The sequence below is a fragment of the Cricetulus griseus genome, chromosome 8 (genome assembly GCF_003668045.3).
Source record: "Cricetulus griseus strain 17A/GY chromosome 8, alternate assembly CriGri-PICRH-1.0, whole genome shotgun sequence".
In the NCBI taxonomy this organism is placed as follows: Eukaryota; Metazoa; Chordata; class Mammalia; order Rodentia; family Cricetidae; genus Cricetulus; species Cricetulus griseus.
The window spans coordinates 23,579,827-23,603,325 of NC_048601.1; the positions used below are offsets into that span (position 1 = coordinate 23,579,827).

At 45.8% G+C, this 23,499-nt stretch overlaps 1 protein-coding gene across 2 annotated transcripts in view; it reads right to left on the minus strand.

Moving 5' to 3' along the window:
* Positions 1–23,186, minus strand: part of Slc6a13 (solute carrier family 6 member 13) — a 33,838-nt gene extending 10,652 nt beyond the window's left edge. Inside the window, exons 1-6 of one of the 2 annotated variants that reach the window (XM_035448759.1) lie at positions 22,985–23,186; positions 8,853–8,987; positions 5,544–5,684; positions 2,514–2,598; positions 1,760–1,892; positions 909–1,043 (exon numbers count right to left, since the gene is read on the minus strand). In XM_035448759.1, coding sequence (XP_035304650.1) covers positions 909–1,043; positions 1,760–1,892; positions 2,514–2,598; positions 5,544–5,684; positions 8,853–8,987; positions 22,985–23,186 — 831 coding nt within the window. The remainder of the gene's footprint in view (positions 1–908; positions 1,044–1,759; positions 1,893–2,513; positions 2,599–5,543; positions 5,685–8,852; positions 8,988–22,984) is intronic. The other variant, XM_035448760.1, reaches the window with a different exon arrangement.
* Positions 23,187–23,499: the final 313 nt, after the last annotated feature.

Consider the following 23,499-nt stretch of genomic DNA (forward strand, 5'->3'; position numbering starts at 1 on the left):
TGCTGTCTTCCTGTAACTTCACAGATAGGGCTCGTGCCCTGCTACTTTTAACTATTTGGAGGGAAGCAATTCAGCAGTCTTCTAGGTGCTGGGAGCCACTTGTCCTCGTGTCCCCTGGGGGTCCTCGTGCTGATACAGAGAGTCCCCCAAAACCAAGAGGGGCATCGACAACCTAGACACATTTCCCCCTCTGAGCCAAGGCAGCACAGGCAACATGGGTCGTAGCCTCCATGTCCCTGCTGCTTGACCAGCCTTCAAAATGGCTGCCAAGAAGACACCTGTCAGAAGCAGGGGCTTCACAATCAGGCCACTTCATACTCCCTCACTGTGAGGCAGCACAACTCTCCAGTGGACACGGTGACACTATAGGCAGTGAGTGAGGGAGCATGGACAACCAAGGGAGGCCTGAAGGAAAAGAGACAACTGACAGGAAATTTGACACCAGCTCCAGCAGCTGTGGGGGGAACAGGAAGCAAAGGCTGGAGGGTGGGGTCACTTGGCCAGAGAGAAGGCACCACAGGGCAAAGGGGGTGGCAGGCTGGCGGGGGGGGGGTCTGGGGGGGGATAAGAGAGGAAGCTCAGAAGGAAATGTGTGATTTGAGAATGAGGAGGGGAAAGGGGCACAGCCTGCGGGTAGTAAAAGTACTTAGTGGTATTTGCAGTCCCCAAGAATTATTGCCAGGGTCCCAAGTCCCCTGGGTTCCCTGGGCAGCTGTTGACCAAGAAAAAACAGTGTCAGGCCCTGTATGATCACAAGCACTTGCTGGCACACATCTGCAGGAGGGGGTACTCTCCTACCCCCACCACACTAACCACCACCACCACAGAAATTTTGGGGACCATGCAGGAGATACTCCATATAGGTCAAGTACCCCAGAACCATGTGGTGGCCCTGTAGAGGTTCTCACCTGGGGGTCCCACAGACGTGTGATGTCAGGGTACAAATAAAACTGAATTCCTTGGGCTGCCCCAGGCAGCGTCACTCCTCGAATCAACAGGACTGCCAGCATGAGGTAAGGGAACGTGGCTGTGAAGTACACCACCTGGTCAAGACAGAGGAGAAACAGAGACAGAAGTAAGGAAGTAAGGAGCTTGCTGGAACTCCCCAGCAGCGGGAAGGGGTCTGACACAGGAGCTCCCAGCCCACAGAAAAGACCAAGGGATTCCCCTCCTGCTCTTCCCTCAGCCTCGCAGCTGTTCATCTCCGTCTCTCCAAGTCTTAGACCACAACTCACCTCTCCTTCCCTCCAGCCCCACCCTCCATGCTAATCAGTATTTGTGGAGTGGCTGGGTGAACACAAGCGTTTGCCCACACAAGTGCTTAGAACTAGAGCGATGGTGTGTGGTATGCAAATGTCTGTGCCGTGTGATCCCTTGGGAGGGCACAACTTAGGAAAGAAGACTTATGAGAGGCCTCCAAATTCTAAATTCTTGAACTGGCTGAGAATCATGTGAGGTGCATGGTCAAACAGCATTCTCTATCCACTGAACTCTCTTATGAAATGGGGACCTGTTGCTCTGTTAAATTTGCAAGGTGCTCACGCCCACGGTTGATTGCAAAATTGGAGTTCCTCTGGTGCTGCCCCTCCCCCCCTCTCCTTCCCAGGAGTGCGTGAGAGGCACAGAATCAAGGCAGGAAGCCACATAAGCTGCTGTTGTCATTCCCCCCTGGCTTGAGTAGGCTAAAGCAAGGGTGACAGCCCCCAGGGAAAGCAGGCTGCACTGGGGTGGGCGGGGGTGGGCGCTTGCCAGCACAGACCTTGCCTGTGGACTTGACCCCCTTCCAGATGCAGAAATAGCAGATGATCCAGGCGAGCAGGAGACACAGGACCAGCTCCCAGCGCAGCATCCCCAGGTGCTGGATGCCATCTGAGAGCTTCAGGACTCGCCTCCTAAGAGAGAAGGTTTCATTGCTTCCTTCCTCTCCCTCCCCGTTGTTGGTTTTTATTTATTTTATGTTTTGGTTTTTTTTTTTTTTTTTCTGTGTAGGGGATAGAACCCAGAGCCATAAACATGCTAGACAACCATCCCAACCCTGAGGGTACATGTGTCGGCACTGGAGTGACACCTCCAAGCTCTTGTCTAAAGACCCGGGATGCTCTCCTTTGCACAGAGATGGCAACAGACCTAGAGTGTGATCAACATACACTGTGCCCAGTTCAGTTTGCTTGGAGTATTCACTGAGCATGGGGGAGGGGTGTGGACATAAACTTTCTCATCCATCTGAGGATGCTTGATGTCAGGGATCAAGCCGTGGGTGAATGACATTTAGGGATAGGGTCTGGATGAGATGCAGCACCTTCAGCCAGAGGTGAAGGTGGTTAGTATAGGTACACATAGATGAATACCCTCTGACATGAGAATTATAAAGCTCATCTGAGAACCGTCCTGCTTTAACCATAGTAAAGGTAATATAGAACTAAGTGAGATAGGTGCTGCCCAGGGAAATCCCCAGCCCAGGCCCCTCTTTGGAATGCACAGCCACATCCAAAAGGAAGAGGGGCCTCACTTACTCCCAGAACTCGATGACAGGGGAGGTGGCGTTCTCAGAAGTCACATTCAGGGAGTCATTGGTCTTCTGGAACTCCACACAGTTTTCTGCCCATGAACCCCAGGGAGGAAGGAGAGAGTTCATCAGCCGACATTGGGCATGACCAAAGAAAACAGGATCGAAGTAAGGTGGCCAGAAGGCTCTGGGCTCGAATCCTGCAAGCCACACATTCTCCCACACAGCAGCCTTCCACGAGACGACCTCACCTCTCACACACCCCCACTGTGGACTTTCCACTGTTTGTCTTTGTGCACCAACAGCACTTGGGAAGAGGCTTTGTGTGACAGGTGATTTGAAATATAAGCTCTCCCTGGGGAATGGTCCCAGGTGGAGCCACAGCTTTGGAGGAATGGTAAGAACACCTTCTAAGCAAGTCACATAGCAAAGTGCCCAAGAACACAGATGTAGGGACAAGGTCAGAGAGCACTGGCTTGAAAGGGACAAGGTCAGAGAGCATTGGCTTGAATGCTGACTCTCAGGGTATTGGCTGTGTGGCCTTGGGTGAGTGGCAGTTTGACACCACAAGCATCACTTCCCTGATCTCTAGAACAAAGATATTAATAGAAGGGACTGGTGGAGCAGTAAATGAAAACATAAATGTGAGGCAATGAATGGTGGCTCTTTATGACCTGAACATCACTTTGGAGTTTTATATAATGCTGACACTCTTTTTAATGTTTTATCATCAATATAATCTTGGGGAATATAAAGAGAGATATTTGGGGGGCCATAAATAGCCCAGTGAGCAAGGGTGTTTGCTGCCAAGCCTGACACAATGTACCACTTCTCTCTATTCCTTTCTGCTTTGCTCCCAGTGTGTGTGCTGGCTGGTTTTGTGTCAATCTGACACAATCTAGAGTCCTTAGAGAGGAAGGAGCCTCAAATGAGAAAATGCCTCCATAAGATTGGGTTGTAGGCCGGGCGATGGTAGTGCACTCCTTCAATCCCAGCACTCGGGAGGCAGAGGCAGGGGGATTTCTGTGAGTTCAAAGCTAGGCTGGTCTACAAGAGCTAGTTCCAGGACAGCCTCCAAAGCCACAGAGAAACCCTGTCTCAAAAAAAAAAAATTGGATTATAGGCTAGCCCATAGAGCAGAGGTTCTTATTCTTCCAAATGCTGCAACCCTCTAATCCAGTTTCTCATGTTGTGGTGACCCCCAACCATAAAATTATTCCATTGTTACTTCATAACTATAATTTTACCATTGTTACGAATTGTAATATAAATATCTGATATACAGGATATCCGAAATGTGACCTCCCCTCCCAATGGAGTCATGACCTACAGGTTGAGAACCGTTGCTAAGGAGCATTTTCTTAATTAGTGACTAATGGGGGAGGGCCCAGCCTACTGTGGGTGGTTCCATCCCTGGACTAGTGGTCCTGGGTTCTATAATAAAGCGGGCTGAGAAAGTCATGAGGGGCAAGTCAGTGGGCAGTACTATTTAATGACTTCTGCGTCGGCTCCTGCCTCCAGGTTTCCTCCCTGTATCTGTTCCTGTCCTAACTTCCTTCAGTGATGAGCAGTGATGCAGAAGTGCGGCTCAAACAAACCCTTCCCTCCCCAAGTTGCTTTTGGTCATGGTGTTTCATCACAGCAATAGTGACCCGAACTAAGACAGGGTGTCTCTTGCCACTCAGTGACAGCTCCCGGTGAGTGGGGCTCTTTGCTTTCATGCATGGCCAGTCACAGGGTTTAGGTCAGATCCATAGTCCCAGGCCTTCAGCATTTCTTGATAGCTTATAAGGTAGGTACCCAGCTTATGCTAGGATAAAACACATTCCCTGCCTCATAGCCTTTCCAGCTAATAGGACAATGACATCAGGAAGCAGCAAGAAGAAGCATGCCCAGGAAGGGCCGAAGGTCAGTGTGCGGCCAAAGGTCATTTGGGAGGAGCCTATTGCAATCATTGGGTGTTGGGAAGCACACCTCTAAGATTTGGCTTTTCATTTGACAAAGATGGTGGAACTCGGGTGGTACCAGAGACGGGCAAGGACTTGCCTGAAAGGGCTGTGTGGAGGAAGCACTAGGCCACTGGTGGTCATGGTGAGCTAAGAGGAACAGGCAGAAGCCAGATTCTGAAGGTGTAACGAAAGCCAATCTGAACCTGGCAAGTCAAGGATTCAAACTCCCATTCAGAACCAACGGCTTCTCTGTACAAGAATGCATTCATCGTTGCCATTACTCCTTCACACTGTCTCATGGACAAGCACTAAAAGATACCTGGACATTGATCATGACGTGGAGCAATGAGAAGCCAAGCAGAACACTGGCCAGTGAGTTCTTTGTCTGTGCTATCGAGCCACTAGCCCTTCCGGCACTTAGAGTGAAAATTCCACAGTTCTGCTCCTCAGACACCCTGGACACATGTCACGTGCCCAGTAGCCACGGGGACTGCACAGAGAGCATGTCCATCCTCACAGGCAGGGCTGTTTAGAAGTGCCACCTGGATAGCTTCACTGTTGTCATTGCGAATTTTATTGATAATGGACAAAACAACTCTTGGATGAGTTGAGCACAGATAAATTACAAGTTTGGAAAAACTTAAAATCATATCAGATATGAAACACAAATAAATACGCTGACGTATCAAACAGGCCACATTTCAGATAGAAACAAATAAGTGACTGAACACAGTAAAAGAAGCCAGTTCTATTTGCACAGCACACAAATAGAATACATCAAGTTGTTTTTTTTTTTTTTTTTTTTTTTAAGTCCGTGACATTTTGCTGTGGGGCTGGCGAAGTCTCACTTTGGAGGGGAGTGTTGGAGGAGGAAGCTGGGGCCTTACTCACACACCAGACCTGTGTCTGTCACTGAGCTCCGTCCCAGCCTCTCACTCTTCTTCGTAGAAGTTCATCATAATCTATTTGTCAGATTATGAGTCCAAAATGTGAACTAGAGATTGGATGTCTGGGATACAATGACAACCTCACTCCTGGTGAAGGTGGCCAAGCAGGAGAAGGGAGAGGGCTATTCGCAATGATCTTACCTGTATTCCATTCATGGCTGCAACTTCCCCAGGGGAGGTCGGTGGTGAAGCTGCTGAAGAGGTAGAAGAGAGCCCAGGCCAGGACAACGATGTAGTAGACATTGAGGAGACTGACGATTATCTGTGAGGCATAGCCGATGCCTGGGGAGGGGACTGAAGCTTTGGGCCAGGACAGTGCAAAGAGTCTCACATACCACCCACTCCTGTGAGGGAAGGGACTTGCATGCCACTATCAGGGCCCATAGCAAAAAGTGCTAGACCTAGCCCAGGCCAAGGAGTGGTTCCAGTGGTCTCCCAGGTTGGTCTTTTGTCTTGTCTTCTGCTGTTAAGCCTGAATTTTGATATTTATCAGACTCTGAGCTACCGTTTAAATACATAACGCTGGAGCCAGGCATAGTGGCACATACCTGTATGCTCAGCACTCAAGAGACAGAGGCAGTTGGATTACCACAAGTTCAAAGACAGCCTGGTCTACTAGTGAGGCCCTATCTCAAAATAAATAAAACTAACTCTACCATGACTTTAGTTCATTCCCCTAGAATTAATCTGACATATTTCTGAAGTAAAAATGCAAGAGCAGGGCTGAAGATATGACCCAGTTGGTAAAATGTTAGCCTTGCCAGCACGAGGACCTGAATTTGATCCCCAGAAGCTGTGTTTAAAAAGAAAAAAGCCAGATGTGGTAGCATGTGCTTCTGATGCCAGATCTGGGGAGGCACAGATAGGCAGATTTTTAGGACTCCCTGGCCAGCTAGACTGGCCTGGCCTATTTGGGAAGTTCTAGGGCAGGGAGAGACTCTGTCTCAAAAACATAGTGGACAGTGTCTGAGGAAGAACACCTGAGGATGACCTCTGGGTTGCATACACACACGCGCGCGCGCACACACACACACACACACACATGCACACATGCACGCACACAGGTTCACACACACACACACACACACACACACACATCCGTGTGCACACACACACACACACGTACACATCCACGCACACAGGTTCACACACACATACGCGTGTGCACACATACACACACAGAGGAACATACCATGCACACAGGTGCACACACCATGCACACAGACACACAATCACAAAGCCAGGAGAGCAGAGACAGGCATTTCACACAGGAGAAAATATAAACACTGGATGAACACCTTTAAAATATTCATCATCTCTAATAGTTACAGGGGTGTAAAATATGACAATTAGGTACCATTCTGTAGCTACAACCTTGGCGATGTTTTTAAAGATAGGGCTTCATATAGTCAGTGGGGCCCAGGATGGTCTTATACGCTCTATCTCCTGCCTCAGCTTCCTGAGTGCTAGCACTATAGAAGTTTGATCCATGCCAGGCTTCTTGGTGGAGTTTTGTTTGTTTTTACAAATGTTGTAACTCAGTGGTCTCCATACTTGTGTAGACACTAGAGTGTTCTACAGGGCTATGGGTGTAGTTCAGTGGTAGAACACATATAAGGTTCTGGGTTCAAGTCTGAGCACCACAGACAATGGGGGAAAGTCTTGCTCATGTCTTTGACATTGTCAGTCAGTTAATGCCACAGGACAATCTAATGAACCAGGTCGAGAATCACCAGCTTGATATCTGTTTAATCTAGTGATCCTACTCCAGGAGTTTGTCTCTAAACAAATCATTTCAAAGCAGAAGGGAGCTATCTAAATAAACAGAGATGACAGTAGAATATGAAAGTTTTACAAGCAATGGAAAATTAGCACAATGCCTCATGCAAAGAACTTCTAAATTATGATATGTTCAATTGATGGACCTATACAAACCATCAAATGATCAGTGTTACAAATGAAAAACAAAACAAAACAAAAATACTGAATACCAGACCCTAAATCATGTATATTACATAGCAATGCATTGTAAGCACCACAGAGAGGAAAAGAAATAGTGAAGCCCTTGATGACTAAAGGGCTGAACAGATGTACATCACTGTCGTGGAATACTACCCAACCAAGGAGAAGACATGAGTTATTAACATGCAAAACAGCCTGGCTAGGCTGCTGGATGCAAAGGAGAGCATGCTGAGTGCAAAATCCAATCACAAAAACACTTCATACTGACATTAAATGACATTCTCAGAGTGGCAGAAATAGAAAGGAGAATAGGGTCTGCCGGAATGGAGGCAGGGGAACGAGGGGGTGGCCCCAGGATGGAGATGGGTATGGCGAAGCCACTATGGGACTCTTGGTGGTGGTAGTGATGATCACCATGCGGTAAAATTAGAATAACACACGCAGAATGGGGGTGGCGGCGAAAAGTCACAGAGATGTGAATAAATTCTGTGGATGACGCCAATGTCAATTTCCAGGTTTCACTAACATCCTGTGGTTCTGTACAAAGTCATCATTGGGGAAAACTGGATGAAGGTACATGGGAATTCCCTGCACTATCTTTATACCTCTCTGTGAATCTATAACTATTTCAGAATAAAAACATAAATTAAAATTTATCTATAAAGAGAGAAAATATGAAATGAAGAGGTCTAAAATTTTAAGTCATAACATCAAGGTGGTAGAATAATTGTTGAAATAGTCTTCTCATTTAAAATTCTCCTTTAAGTAAGAGGCTAGAGAGATGGCTCAGCATTAAGAGCACTGACTGCTCTTCCAAAGGACCTGGGTTCAATTCCCAGCTCCCACATAGCAGCTCACAACTGTCTGTAACTCCAATTCCAGGGGATCCAGAACCTTCACACAGACACATATGCAGGCAGGCAAAACACCAATAAAATAAATAAATAAATAAATAAATAAATAAATAAATAAATCTTTAAAAATAAAATTCTCTTTTAAAATGTTTTCTAATTGACTAAATATGTCTTGTTAAAAATAAATCATCATTATGCACCTGGCGGTGGCCCACGCCTTTACTCCCAGCACTCAGAAGGCAGAGGCAGGCAGATCTCTGTGAGTTCAAGACCAGCCTGGTCTACAAGAGCTAGTTAGTTCCGGGACAGCCTCCAAAGCCACAGAGAAACCCTGTCTCCAAAAACCCATATAAATAAATCATCATTATATATTTAAAACACATGTAATAAAATAACATTGCATTCCACCCATTTAATCCAAAGACTTTGCCTCGCTCAACCATTTCTCCTCATTCTATTTGATGGGCAACACAACTACCTCAGTCTGTGGCTCACAGATGAAATGGAGTATATGGAGACTTGGGGTCCTGTTTTAATCTCTGAAGTGCTGTTCATCACTCAGTCATCCTAAATAAGGGTTATAGGTTATAAGCAACTAGTTTATGATCCTGAAATTGGACACAGAATTACTCACCCTCAAAGATGGGACAGATCTTCCTCCATGCTGTGATGCCTCCCTGGTTGGTGTACTGGCCAAGGGCTGTCTCCAGGAAGAAGACGGGAATGCCACAGGTAAAAAGGAAGATGAGGTAGGGGATAAAGAAAGCACCTGTGGGTAGACAATTGGATGTCTGTTACTTGGCAATCTCCTCTTCACGGTCCACACTCATATCCTCTCAGGACCACACCACACTGCTGGTCAGAATCTCAGAGGCAGGGAACATGCAAACTGAAGCTCATACTATGCAGTTATCTGTTACCACAGGGGCTCAAGAGGCACCAAATTATCTGGAAGCTGTGTGGTCCCATGTTTTGTCTGCCCTGTACAGTTGTGTGGTCCCATGCTTTGTCTGCCCTGTACAGTTGTGTGGTCCCATGCTTTGTCTGCACTGTACAGTTGTGTGGTCCCATGCTTTGTCTGCACTGTACAGTTGTGTGGTCCCATGCTTTGTCTGCCCTGTACAGTTGTGTGGTCCCATGCTTTGTCTGCACTGTACAGTTGTGTGGTCCCATGCTTTGTCTGCACTGTACAGTTGTGTGGTCCCATGCTTTGTCTGCCCTGTACAGTTGTGTGGTCCCATGCTTTGTCTGCACTGTACAGTTGTGTGGTCCCATGCTTTGTCTGCACTGTACAGTTGTGTGGTCCCATGCTTTGTCTGCACTGTACAGTTGTGTAATCCCATGCTTTGTCTGCACTGTACAGTTGTGTGGTCCCATGCTTTGTCTGCACTGTACAGTTGTGTAATCCCATGCTTTGTCTGCACTGTACAGTTTGAATCAGTGCCTGCTGGGTTTACTGCCCACTGAGCATCAATGACTGCCTAAGTAATACATCGCTTGTGGAAATAGCAGGGAGACCACTAAATGATAAATACCCAGAAACCTCAACACAGACTATAATTCTTAATTATTCTCAAAGAAATTATTATACTAATTAAGACTTGTTATTAAAGACTTGAGACAAGATCTTGCTGTGTAGTTCAGGCTGCTCTCAAATCATAATCCCATGGCTAGAGCTTTCCAAGTACTGGGATTACAGGCCAGAGTTTTTATCAGACTAAAATCCAATTTTTCCTTTGGTAATCATTCTGACTCTTTGCCAATAATAATTGGCTAAGCAAAGACCATAGCTCTTGGACATGCTGAGATTTCTCTACATGGACCTCCACCCACTGCCAAAGTTGGCAGGAAGATTCTCATTGAAGAGCAACCAGAAAAGGGGGCCCGAGTTTACAGAAGCACTAGAACCTTGCACTTGAACCAGGGGAGAGAAAAATGAGCTGAGGTGAGAGAAAACTCCTCAGTTGAGACAGGCACACTGGGGTGGTATGGCCCTACACTGGAAGGAACCATTTCAAAGTATTAAAACTAACAATGATCAATCTCCTGAATCTGAGAAGCTTCTGTAAAGCCAAGAACACAGTCAACAAGACAAAACGGCTCCCTACAGAATGGGAAAAGATCTTCACTAACCCCACATCTGACAGAAGGCTGATCTCCAAAATAAACAAAGAACTCAAGAAACTAAACACCAAAAGACCAAATAATCCAATAAAAAAATGAGGTACAGATCTAACAGAGAACTGTCAACACAGGAATCTCAAATGGCCAAAAGACACTTAAGGGCATACTCAACATCCTTAGTCATCAGAGAAATGCAAATCAAAATAACTCTGAGATTCCCTCTTACACCTATCAGAATGGTCAAAATCAAAAACACTGATGACAGTTTATGCTGGAGAGGATGTGGAGAAAGAGGAACACTCCTCTACTGGTGGTGGGAGTGCCAACTTGTACAGACACTTTGGAAATCAGTATGGCAGTTTCTCAGAAAATTGGGAATCAATCTACCTCAAGACCCAGCAATACCACTTTTGGGCATATACCCAAAGGATATACACTCACCCCACAAGGACATTTGCTCAGCTATGTTCATAGCAGCATTATTCATAATAGCCAGAACCTGGAATCAACCTAGATATCTCTCAACTGAAGAATGGATAAGGAAAATGTACATTTACACAATGGAGTACTACTCAGGGATAAAAACAATGACATCTTGAAATTTGTAGGCAAATGGACAGACCTAGAAAAAGCTATCTTGAGTGAGGTAACCCAGACCCATCAAAAAACAAATATAATATGTACTCATTCATAAGTGGATGTTAGACATAAAGCAAAGGACAACCAGCATACAGTCCACAACCCCAGGGAACCTAGGTAACAAAGAGGACCCTAAGAGAGGCATAAATAGATCCTCCTAGGAAGGGGAAATAGACAAGATCTCCTGAGTAAATTGGGAGGGGCGCAGAGGGGAGGGGGTAGGGGAGAGGGGAGGAGGGAAGGAGAGTGGGGTAAAAATGTATAGCTCAATTTTAAAATGGCAGAAAATAAAAACAAATAAATAAAAGAAAAAATAAAAATGTTCATACAGTGCCTGCTCCACTCGCCATAGCAAAGGTGTTGAGACTCTCATGATACTGGATAGTATATGTGTTCCTTGTCATGGGGAATAGTCAGCCCTACACCAGGGACAACTGCAGTCCCACCCAACAAAAGAAATGCAAAGAAACCTAACCAAGGCACATCACAATCCCGTTACTTAAACTCTCCTAAGAGTTTTTTCAGGAGGAAAATCTTAACAGTGACCAGAGGGAGAAATGACACAGAAGTATAGAAAAACAAAGAAAAGGATAACATCAAATTAATCCTTGGAAGCAATGCAAGCAAGCCAAAGGGGAGCAAATGTGCTATAGTAATAAGGAGAAAAGGCTGTCAATCTGGAATTCAGAAAAAGATTGCTCAAAAATGAAAATGAAATAAAAACTTCTTGAGTCACGAAAAGAATGAATCCATCAACAGCAAGACACACATGACAAGGAAAAGTTAAGGAAGTCCTTCAGCCAGAGGGACATGACTATGCCACATAGCAATATATATGCACAAAGGAATACAGAATTCTAGAAAGAGTAACTACATTGTTAAAAATACAACTAGGCTGGCCATTGTGGCACACACCTTTAATCCCAACACTCAGGAGGCAGAGACAGGTGATCTTTGAATTCAAGGTCAGCCTGGTCTACATAGTAAGTTCCAGGCCAACAAGGGATATTACTGAGACACTGTCCTCCAACTCACCCCCACCAAAAAAAGGTTAAAAAGACACAATTGACTTAACTGTCTTCCAGACATTTCCGTTTCTAACTACATAGACTAGTACTTTTCTCATTCTTTATCAGAGAGGTGTCTGTGAAATGGAGGTGGCTAATGCAGATTCAGGTTGGTCAAAGTGATGAAAATAAGTGTCTGTCAAGTGCTCATCCCTGAATGGGACATGTCACCTAAGGTTCAGGAAACATCATGGAAGAGGAGTAGAAAGAATGTCAGAGCTTGGGAATGAGGAGGGCTACTGGAGAACAATGTCTTCTGGACATGACACAATCAATGTATTCACAAACTCACTGCAGCTGGGATTAACTCCACCAGACCAGTACAAGACTGGTACTGTGAATATCCCATCATGCACAGGAAAGGAGTTCCTGAAGCTCCACCCCTCCCTGAAAGTCTATGGGTAGTTATTGGTTGTGGGGGTTGTGGGGAGAGTGTCACTTTCTTCAATGCTGGAGCCACTGATAAGTTAGCCATGTTCCAATAGATAATTCCCTGCCCATACTCATAAGGACCACCATAGCAGAACCCTGTGAGTTAAACACAGAACAGAAGACGTCAGAGTAGGAGGGGCCTTGTTGGGAAGAGGAAGGGTTTCATGGGAGAAAGGAAATGGGAGAGTACAGTGAGGGAGTTGAAAAAGGACCAAGGTTTATACGCACATGAAATTGTCAAAGAGTAATAATAGAATTCAAAACATGCAATTGATTTATTTAAAAATTACAATGTAAAGAGTTTCTAACAAATGTAAAAATAAAATATGTAGCAGAAGTACAATGCTCAGGAGAAAACAATAAGAATGTAAAATATTTAAAAACCATATAGGTTAGTTCCACTCACATGACATTTATAAAGCATCCCAACACCAACAGTAGAGTGTGCATTGTTTTCTGGCATCTATAGAATGTTTACCAAGACAAGCCATGCACTAGTCTACAAAGCAAATCTTAACAAGCAAGAAAGTCATTCAGACAGATGTAGTCCCTGACTAAATTAGAAACCAATAAAAGAAAGACATTGTAAATCCCCTACATATTTGGCTTTTAATTAGATAACATTCTTCTAAATAATTTATAGATCAAATAAGTAATCAAAAGAAAAATTAGAAAGTTTCTTAAGTAGAATGAAATAAACTACAACATATTCAAATCCATGGATTGTTAAAGCAGTAGTTAGGGTTTTCTAGTACTAAATGTCTATTATCATGAAAGGAAATAGAATTCAAATCAATAACCCCAGCTCCCCCCTTATAAATAAGAAATAAAAGTTGGTGAAGCCCAAACGAAGTCAAAGTAGAAAACAAGAAAGCATGAGAGAAAAATCAACAAACCAAAAGCTGGCTTCTTAAGACTTCCAGATGACATAAATTACCAATACAAAAACTGGGCCACTGGCTCAGTGGGTAAAAGGGCTAATTGCCCAAACCTGTGAACCCAAGTTCACTACCTAGAACCCACATTTTAAAGAGCACTGGGTGCAGCTGCGTACATTTGCAACCTCAGCACTTCTTCAGTGTGTTTAGAGGTGGGAATAGAAGCTTTCCCAGCCTGGAATACACAGTGCCACAGCAGAAACGTGTGGCTCTGCCTCAGCACGGTAGAAAACAAGCTCCCACCCACAAAGGTATTCCTGGGCTTGCATAAACCTGCATGGATGCATGCACATATAACACACACACACACACACACACACACACACACACACACACACATCAATAGTAGAGGTTCTTTTTAATTACCAATACGACAAATAAGAGGCATGTCTTTAGCACAAATTCTACAAATAATAAAAAGATGGTAAGAAAATTCATGAACAGCTGTATAATGATAACTACAGCAAGATAGAAAAAAAAATGAGCAAATTCCTCAAAAAGCACAAACCCCTGCAGCTTACTCAAGAAGAAAGACAAAGCTGCCCTTAGCTATTAAATACATTGATCTTTTTTGATTAAAAATACTTCCATGAAGTGGCCTAATGACATCACTGATAAACGCTCTGAGCACCTAAGGAAGAAATCACACCGGTTCTACATAAACTTCTTACACAACATTGAGAAAGAAGGAAACTGCTGAATTCATTCTGTAAAACTTGCTAAAGGAAAACAACATTCAAGGTCTTTTTAAGTTGTTTTTAATCTGTGTGTGTCTGCATGTATATTTGTGGGTGCATGTGTATACATGTGCACACGAGTGTATTCCAACATGTTTGTGGAAGCCAGAGGACAGCCTCAGGTGTCATTCCTCAGACATCCACTTTTATTTTTATTTTTGGCATGGAGTCTCTCACTGAGCTGGAACTCACCAAATAGGTTATTCCAGCCCCAGGGCTTCACCTGCTCCTGCCTCCCTGGCACTGGGGTCACAAGCATCCACCTCCATGTTGGCTCCAATTCAGGTCTTCACACTTGCAAAACAAGCACTCTCTCACCTGAGCTATCTCTTTGGGTCCGTAAAGAAGCCCTTCAGAACAAGGAACCAGCTACCGAAAAGAAAACTATGGCTGAGTCTCAAAACAATTATTCTGAGTGAAAGAAGCCAAAAAAAAAAAAAAAAAAAAAAAAAAAAAAAAAAAAAAAAGCAGATAAATTCACAATGACAGAGTGTCAGAGAAGAGCTTCCTGTTTACACAGAGACACAGCCCCAGGGGCCATGGGAGTAAGAAGAGATTATCAAGGGCCACAAGGAAGTTTTTGAGGGTGATTGATGTGTTCATTAGCTTGACAGTGGCAGTTCTGTGGATACATGTACGTCAAGAGGCTTCACTGTGTACATCTTAAATATGGCAATCAATTGGCAATTAATGGGAACAGATCTTCGGTTTGTAGTTACACACCACTTAGGCATGAAAGGAGTACCCAATTGCCCTGGAAGTCAAGGAAAAAAGACGGTGAACTGTCTAAGAGGTCCAAGGCTTGATGAGAAAATTCGGGGAAGATAGAACTCAGTAGCTGTCGTGAGTGGTCTCTGTGGAAAGCCCTAATTAATTGCTCCAGAAAGTTGACAGTCCAGTTCAAGCCGGCTATCTATTCGACCTGCTCTTTCCCAACTGACAAGCCAATGTTTAACCACAAGCCCGTGGTCAGATCTGTCCCTGAGCACATGAACAAAGTCCACACTCACCAGCAGAAGCTTCCACTCTAGAAGCTTAGAAGGGTGGAAGGGACCAATGACCAGATGCTGATCAGAGTGACCTGATCAGGTGGTCCTGAGGGGCATCGGCTCTTCAGTCCTCCCATCACCACCATTAAAGGAAGGAGTCAGGGACCAGCATAGAGACACATGCCTTTAATGCCAGTGCCTGGGAGGCTGAGGAAGAAAGGTTATAAGCATGAGACCAACCTGAGCTACAAAGTGAGACCCTATAGAAACAGGAGAGCCACGAGAGAAGCAAGTTAGCCACACCCTCTTTTCACCCATGTAAGTCTCCCACAACATCCTAAAATGTGCTGCCAACTTCCCATGAGTTTGGAGGGACAGTACCAAGAGTCATGTAGGGGCCACCCCTCTCAGAAGGAACACACTCTATGATGTTACCTGTAATGTTCCAACTAGTTTTTAAAGATACAGAGAGCTATCTTCTACATTAGTAACAGAAGTCAGCGTGTACATGAAAAGGTGTACGCTATAATGAATGCCAGCCTGACCAAAGTGGGCATGGAGTGACCCAGTGACAAGATTGTCATTGTGCTACCAAAATAACTGCTTCTCACAAAAACCTGGGATAGACAATGCCATTCTGAGAAAAGAAATAATGCTAGAGGTATTGGCGTATCTTATTTCAAGCTATATTACAGAGCCCCAGTAACAAAAACAGTATGAAACTGTTACAAAATGAATTAGAATACAAAACTGATTCATAAACCCAAGTAACTACAGCCACCTGGTTTTTGAGAAATACTCCAAAAATATACACTGTAGAAGAGACAGTTTTCTTCAACATCTGGTGCTGCGTATCCGCAGGCTGAAGAATAAAACTAGGTCCCTGTCTCTTGTCCTTTACGAAACTCCAAATGGATCACAGGTCTTAATGTAAAAACTAAAACTGGGAAACTGCTAGAGAAAAAAGTAAGGAATACAATTAAAGATGGAGACTTAGGCAAGAACCAAGGAAATGAGGTCAACAATTGACAACAGACCTTCATGGAATTGAAAAGCGACTGTACAGCAAAGGAAACAGTTAACTGGGTGAAGAAACAGAACGGGAGAAAAGTATTTGCTATATCTGATGGAGGATTAATATTTAGAAAATACAAAGAACTAAACAAGAAAGCAAACAACCCAATCAGTAAGTGATAATGAAGTAAACAGTTCTCAGAAGAGGAAACACAAATGAACAATAAACAAAAAATGTCCACTAGCCATCAAAGAAATACAAATCAAAATTACCCTGGGGCAATGGGCAGTCCTTGGTAGTGAACACCTTTAATCCTAGTTCTCGGGAGGCAGAGGCAGGAGGATCTCAGAGAGTTCGATGCCAGCCTGGTCTACAGAGTGAGTTCCGGGACAGCTAAAACTATACAGAGAAACCCTGCTTGGAAAAAAATCATTGAAACAAAACAAACAAACAACAAAAACAAACAAATAAAAGCATGTAGACACAGTAAAGTACACAGAGAAAATGACCCTCTGCTTCAGCCTTTACCTCCAGCACGCCCTTCCCAAGGGGTCTAACTGCGGTATGCCATACTATGGCCTCACATAAAGACTCCAGCCTTGGGTATTCTGCCAGAGAGATCCCATCCAAGAGCTCAGGCATCCAGGATTTGGTGTGTGGGAACTGAGGATGAGAACAAACTTGGAGAACTGGGGAGGGGGGGACAGCTCCTACCCTGTATTGGATGGTCCTCAGCTGTGTGGACCCAAAACTCCAGATTCCCAGAAATCTAAGACTTAGAAATCAAAGGGGAGTGGTTCACAGTCAGGTCTTATCCAAGCTGTGATTAACAGGCAAGTCACTGAAATTCTCCTAGCCAAACTGAATGGTATATCACTTCTGCCCACCCCACACCACCACCATGCCTCTTGGGATGACCAGAGTCTCTTTATCCCCTTGGCTGAGGTCTGTGCTGGACAGGCCTTGGGGGAAAGTCATATTTACTCTCTCTCCTGGGAGCTGAGGGTGAAGGGCTGGAAAAATATGTTTACAACTTCAGCAACTTCTCCCATCTCGGGGGCCCATGCCACAGCGACTGGACGTGTGGGCATGCTCCTCCTCCAGGCGCTAGGCCGGCTTCCTTCCCTCCAGGAAGAAGATCGCAGGAAGAAGGGATGAGCTTCCTCATCGGAGTCTTCCGGCAGTGTCTGTACTTATGCTTTCCACGTCTCTCTCCATCTCCCTCCATCCTTTTCTTAAACCCTCTCCCCGATACCTTGCTCAGCCTAGACAGGGAGGTGGGGGGGGTGGGAAGGAGCCTTGATCCTGCCTCAACGAGATGATGGGGCAGACTTAGTATACTGACTTCCTAAGGGAGGCCTTACCCTCTCCGGAAGAGCAGATGGGAGGTGGGGGGAACAGGAAGAGAGGAGGGAGGGGGAGCTGGGATTGGAATGTACAAAATAAATTTAACAAAAAAAAAGGAGAAAAAAAGTTAACCCTTAAAAACCATAAAAACCCCTCTCCCATCAGGTGTTGGCTTAGCAGTTCCACTGTAATCACCCATGACTTCTCGGCTGACGGTGATCGTGCCCACCCACCACCCTCTCAGTCCCTGTGCAGCAGCTGCTCTGTTTGCTCTCTTCTCCTTCCCAAGGAACCTTTTTCTCAGCTTTCTGCCTGTGTTGCTACTCGCTTCTTGTCTCTTTGTAGGCTCTTTTTCTTTCCTCACATACTCTATAGGCTAGAGATTCTCTCTCTCTCTCTCTCTCTCTCTCTCTCTCTCTCTCTCTCTCTCTGTCTCTCTCTCTCATTTTTTTCAAAACATAGTTTCTCTGTATAATAGCCCTGGCTCTCCTAGAACTCTCTGTGTAGGCCAGGCTGCCTTCAAACTCACAGAGATCTGCATGCCCCTACCTTCTGAATGCTAGGATTTAAGTTGTGCGCCGCCACAACCCAGCTAGGCTTTCTTTACTTTTGTTTTTTTTTTTAATATCTTTAAAAAGTAAAATAAATTGCTAATGACAATGTGTATTTCCAGCCAGATCTTTCACAGAAACTCTAAACTCCCATATTGTACTGCCGTGATGACAAATCCACTTGAATGAGTCAAAGGTGTCTCAAGTCAACCACTTATTTTTCTCTGAAAATCTGCAGCCTTTCATGTCTTAGGAAGAGCAGCCCTTTTCGGGTTAGAAGTCTTGGGTTGCTTAGACGGGGTGAGCAACAGGCAATATGTCAAGGGCTCAGATTCCAAATATCTCACACATGCACACACGCACACATGCGTACACACACACAGGTATGCTGGGTGTTGAGAAATTCACTCTGCTGGCAGCCAGGGTCCAGAGAGTTTGAGGCTTTATCTGAAGGCCTGGGTCCTGAAATACTTTGGCTCACATATTTGGGTAGAGTCAATAGTTATGAGAGAAGGCGCTAGTCTTAGTTACTTTTCTGTGGTGGCGACAAAAATACCTGAGAAAAGTAAATTAAGTAAGGGTTTATTCTGGCACCTAGTCCAAGGTACAGTCCATCGTGGTGGGGAGTCATCAAGCCAGCAGGAGCTTAAAGCAGCTGGTAATACTGCATCCACTGTCAGGAAGAAGAAAGCAATGGATGCCCTTATTTGGAACACTTTCTCCTTTTTATGCAGCCCAGGGTGCAACCCCAGGGAGTGATGCTGCCCCCTCCTTTACAATGGATCGTACCACCTCAACTAGTCAAGGCAATCTCTCATGGGCGTGCTCCAAACCTGATCTAACCTAAAGATTTTATTATACCTATTTATTAGTGTGTATGTGTCTGTGTGGGGGTGCATTGATGCCACAGTGCACATGGAGAGGTTAGAGGAATTGAATTCAGGTCATCAGGCTTGGCAGCAGTTGCCTTTACTTGATGCTGCTATTTCAACAGTCCCAAATCTGATCTATGTTATCCCAAACATGTGTCCAGAGCCTGCAAAACTGACCATCAGCCCTAACCATTATAGGAATCAGAGATTAATCCAAAACTTTATAACTGGTCTATCCCCTGTAGTCAGTTCTCAACACAACAGCCAGTGAGCGAGTCTTAAGTATAAGACCTTTGCTACTCCTGCTCAAAACCCTGCCCTGACTCTCCATGACACTAGAGGAAAAGCTACCATTTTACAGTAGCCATCAAGGCCCTACCTGGTCTGCATCCATGTTGTGTAGCTCCAAATCTAAACACGCCCTCCTCCGGGGAGAAGAAAAGATCACAAGACTTGGAAAGTTCAAGAAATGTACAAGGATCATGAGGTGCCTCTCTGAGCCAGTAAAACAGCAAATGAATGCCGAGAAAAGGGGTCTCTGCCAGGGCTGTCTGCCAGCTGGACAGGGAGCTCCACCATGCAGCTTTGCCCTGCTGGAGAGGGTGTTTCAGTGACGCATCTGCCTGAGTCACCCCTACTACTATAAATAACCAAGCGAGACTCAGGTGGAGAGCCCCTCTTGGGACTGTTGTTAGTGTCCTGTCTATGGTGAGCAGATGTTGGTTTGGGTCTCATCAACAAAAGGCATAAAGGGGGCTGGAGAGATGGCTCAGGGGTTAAGAACACTAGCTGCTCTTCCAGCGGTCCTGAGTTCAGTAACAAAAGGCATGCGACAGCAACTTTTCCACTTACTTCTCTGACCCCACCTTCTAGCTGCTATCTTGCTCCGGGCTTGTAGGCCTCCTTTATGCTCTTCCATAAAGCCAGGGGGGCTCTTGCTTTGGAACATTTGACCTCTGTTTCCTCCCCCGACAGCATGCTTGCCTCAATGACCATATGACCACCCTTCTCACTCCTGGCAAGCCTTCACTCAATTGTTCTCAGTGTGGCTCACCATGACACCCCCCACCTCTTCTTTAAAACAGCTACAAGCCCAGACCCACACTCCTAATCCCCTTTTATTCTTCTGTAGGGCTTGATAACTTCTGATATTCTATATAACTTTCTTAATTTGCTAAGCTTTGCTTTGTTGTGTCTGGTGTATTTGCAAATGTATTCCAAGCACTTAGAACAATTTGTAGGGTGTCCGGTATTTGTTGTTGAATGACATAGAGTCTAGGCTTCCTTGTCTGTGTGCCAGCACAAGTGACATTCTGGAAAAACTAGGAACCCTTCATGGTGATGCTGGCATTGAGCCCTAGGTCCTAGATAACATCAAGAGTTTTGTCTAGGTGACGTCCCTGAGGACACCATTTTAGCTTCTGGGTCCTGGTGGACTTTATTACATCACTCACTCTGCTTCCCTGAGGCATTCCTCTATCTATCTATCTCCTCTCCTGCTGCGGAACTCCCTCTGAATTAGATCTGCCAGGAATTAAAGCTGAAACCCAGGAAGACCTCACTAAGCTTTGAGGAGACTCCTCGTGCTTGACATTGTCACCACACAAATACATCACTAGTAGAAGTTCTTACCTTACCCTCCCCAACTCTAAGCACAATAGTGACTGTGTGATGCTGTGGACTTAGAGATGCTGTGGGCCAGAAGCAAGTTGACAGAACACATCACTAAGCACAGTACCTCCCTGGGACACCCAGCATCCTTCTCAGAACCTAATCAGAACACACGTGGCATCCCTAGGAGCCCAAGTCTCCGACAGAGAGCAATGGGCTTAAATAAAATCACCAGGGCAACAGAAAGGGGTCAAATCAGCACACATGCTCTGTCTCTGTTTTCTTCACCCTTCCTCCCCAAATCAGCAGCAAGAGTCCCCTTGGCATCAGTCTGTCCATCGGCTAAAAGGAGATGTAAAAAAACGGAAATGCCCCAGCCTAAGGCTCTGTGGAAGCTTGTTTTCTGGGTCATGAACACAAGGCAAAGGCTCTGGGCTCCTCCAAAAGGTATCCTCGGTCTTTGGCAAAGGAGTCTTTTCATTAACTCACCCAGTAACCTTGGGCGACTAGTGTCCTGCAGAGCAAACCTGGGCATTAGCCTCTAGCTCCAAAGTCCATCAGAACACTCCCCCCCCCCGGGCTGCTGTCATTCATTAGAAAATAAGGAAATGGCACACGAAGTCCTCGGCTACATCAAGGGCTGAAACTGTGGGTGGTGACACAAGACTAAATCTCAGGACTCCGAAAAGTGTCACAACTGTCACATGGAGTCAGAGACTCTGTCCAAGAGACAGAAGTCCCAGCAGCCATACCCAGCAGGCACCCACATGAGAAACTGAGGACCCAGAAACTGTGTGTGTCTCTCTAAGACAGAGACTGGACGAATCGCCACGCAGTCCTGGACAAATGAAGCAGTGTTGAGTCCAGCATCCCCAGCTGTTCTGCCTCTGTCCCCTTCACTGCCGTTCTCACCCCCAGCAGCTTTGCACTAAGCTTGGAAATCACGGCCTCAACCCTTACCCAATTCCAGAGAGGCTTGGGGAAATCTTCTCACCCCGTAATCTTTCTGCCACATGAGAAACTAAGCTGGTTACTAGGTTCCGAGTCCCAGATGCAGCTTTAGTCTCTCGCTTCTGTCTGTGTCCTGGGCCAGCCACATCCCTCCACCTAATATTCTGAGGGAAGGTGTTCAGGCCCTAAGTCCTCAGCTAACACAGAAGTCGCTAGATGGGGAACGGGAAGACCTCCCTGCTTCACTCACAATGCAGACCGAGCAAAGTCCTGTGATTTCAGGACACTGGCCAGAGTTCCTAGGGAGAAAGGACATATTACCTCATTCCCATTCCTCTGGGGAAAAATACAAGCTAACTTCCAACCCCACAGTTTGACTCCAATGTCCACAAAGCCAGGAACAAGACAGCATGAGTGAAGAGCATCTTTCTCACCCAATCCCCCCAACCTCCACTGAGGATCCTCTCTCCAAAACTGAAACTGTGGGCCTCATCTCTCCAAAACCATTTAGGAGAGAGACTTGAGGTTGATGAGTTAGGAGGCCTCTGCTGCTCTGCAAGTGGGTAGGTGTGTTCCTCTGTCCCCAGTGACCTACCTCTGTGTTCTGCATTCCTCCGGCTCAGGATGTAGCCTCCCTAGGAAAACAGACCCATGACCTGCAATCCCTGGAAGCTTTATCCATCAACAGAACAGGATGGTTTCCTAACCCATGGGTCAACTCCAAGCCCTTTAGTATCTGGGGACTCTGTCCAAGGCTTCACACAGAGGTGTGGAAATTCCCTAAATGTGGATTAGTGCAATTACCTCAGAGGGCTGGGAAGGAAAATAAGAAGCCAGTACAGGAGTGTGTGCACATACACATACAGAGACAGAGACAGAGACAGAGACAGAGACAGAGACAGAGGGAGGGAGGGAGGAAGAGAGAGAGAGAGAGAGAGAGAGAGAGAGAGAGAGAGAGAGAGTTAAGGGGAAAAGGGAAAGGCCATGAGGGTCAAAGATTATACTAGTGAGAGTTGGGAAACAGAAGGTATTGGGAATGTCATGGTACCAGCTGAGTAGTGGGGGGTGACACAAGGCTAAAGCCAAAGAATGTCAAGATCCCAGCGGAGCTTTAGAGCAGCAGAGGCAGCAGTGTAGCTCCTGCTTATCAAGCACTTCATGGTCCTTACAACAACCTTGAGAAACAAGGACTGCTATCTTGATTTACTGGGGCAGCCATCGAGACCCTGGGGGCTTCAGGAACTTGACCAAGACCACACAGAGTAAGAGCATTCCCTGATCCAACTGGATCCAAGCCTGTACTCACACAACTAAGAGAGAAAGCCCTAGGACACTCACATGACTTATTTAGGTCTCAGTGTCCTCAGTGACCTGTCAGGGTCCTTCAACGCCAGCATTCTATGCTCTTATACAACTTCCCAGAGGGACAGTAAGTGTGGCAGACAGAAGCATTCTCCTTCCTGGGGTAACTGGGGTGGCACAGTGGCTCTCACCTCCCCCGTTCTTGTAGCAGAGATAGGGAAACCTCCAGACGTTGCCTAAGCCAATGATCTCTCCCGCCACTGACAGCACAAACTCCATCTTGTTGTTCCAGTGCTCGCGTTCCAAGGTGCCATCTTCCTCCACCTTCTCCATGACTGGACACACTGGCTTTGTCTCTCCATTACTGGTTGTTCCCGAGACCCTGTTATCCATTCCACCTGGAAAACAAGTGGAGTGCTCTGTCACTGCTGGGAACCCCACAGGGAAAGCCTCCCCCTTCAGGAAATTCCCTAGAAAAGGGTGCCTTCCTTCTCTAGCCTCCAACCCGTTCATTCTTAGTGCCCCTCACTGGCAGAGCTGGGGAACAGCTCCTGAGACTTCCTGTTGCCTTCACATTGAGGGGAAAAGCACTGACCATGAAGAACAGACTTTACTTCCATGATGCATGTTCTCTGACTTCACAGTCTGTGGTCATCTGCACTTCCCCTTGCCCAACACAACCAGCTGTGACACATTAAAAAGCAAT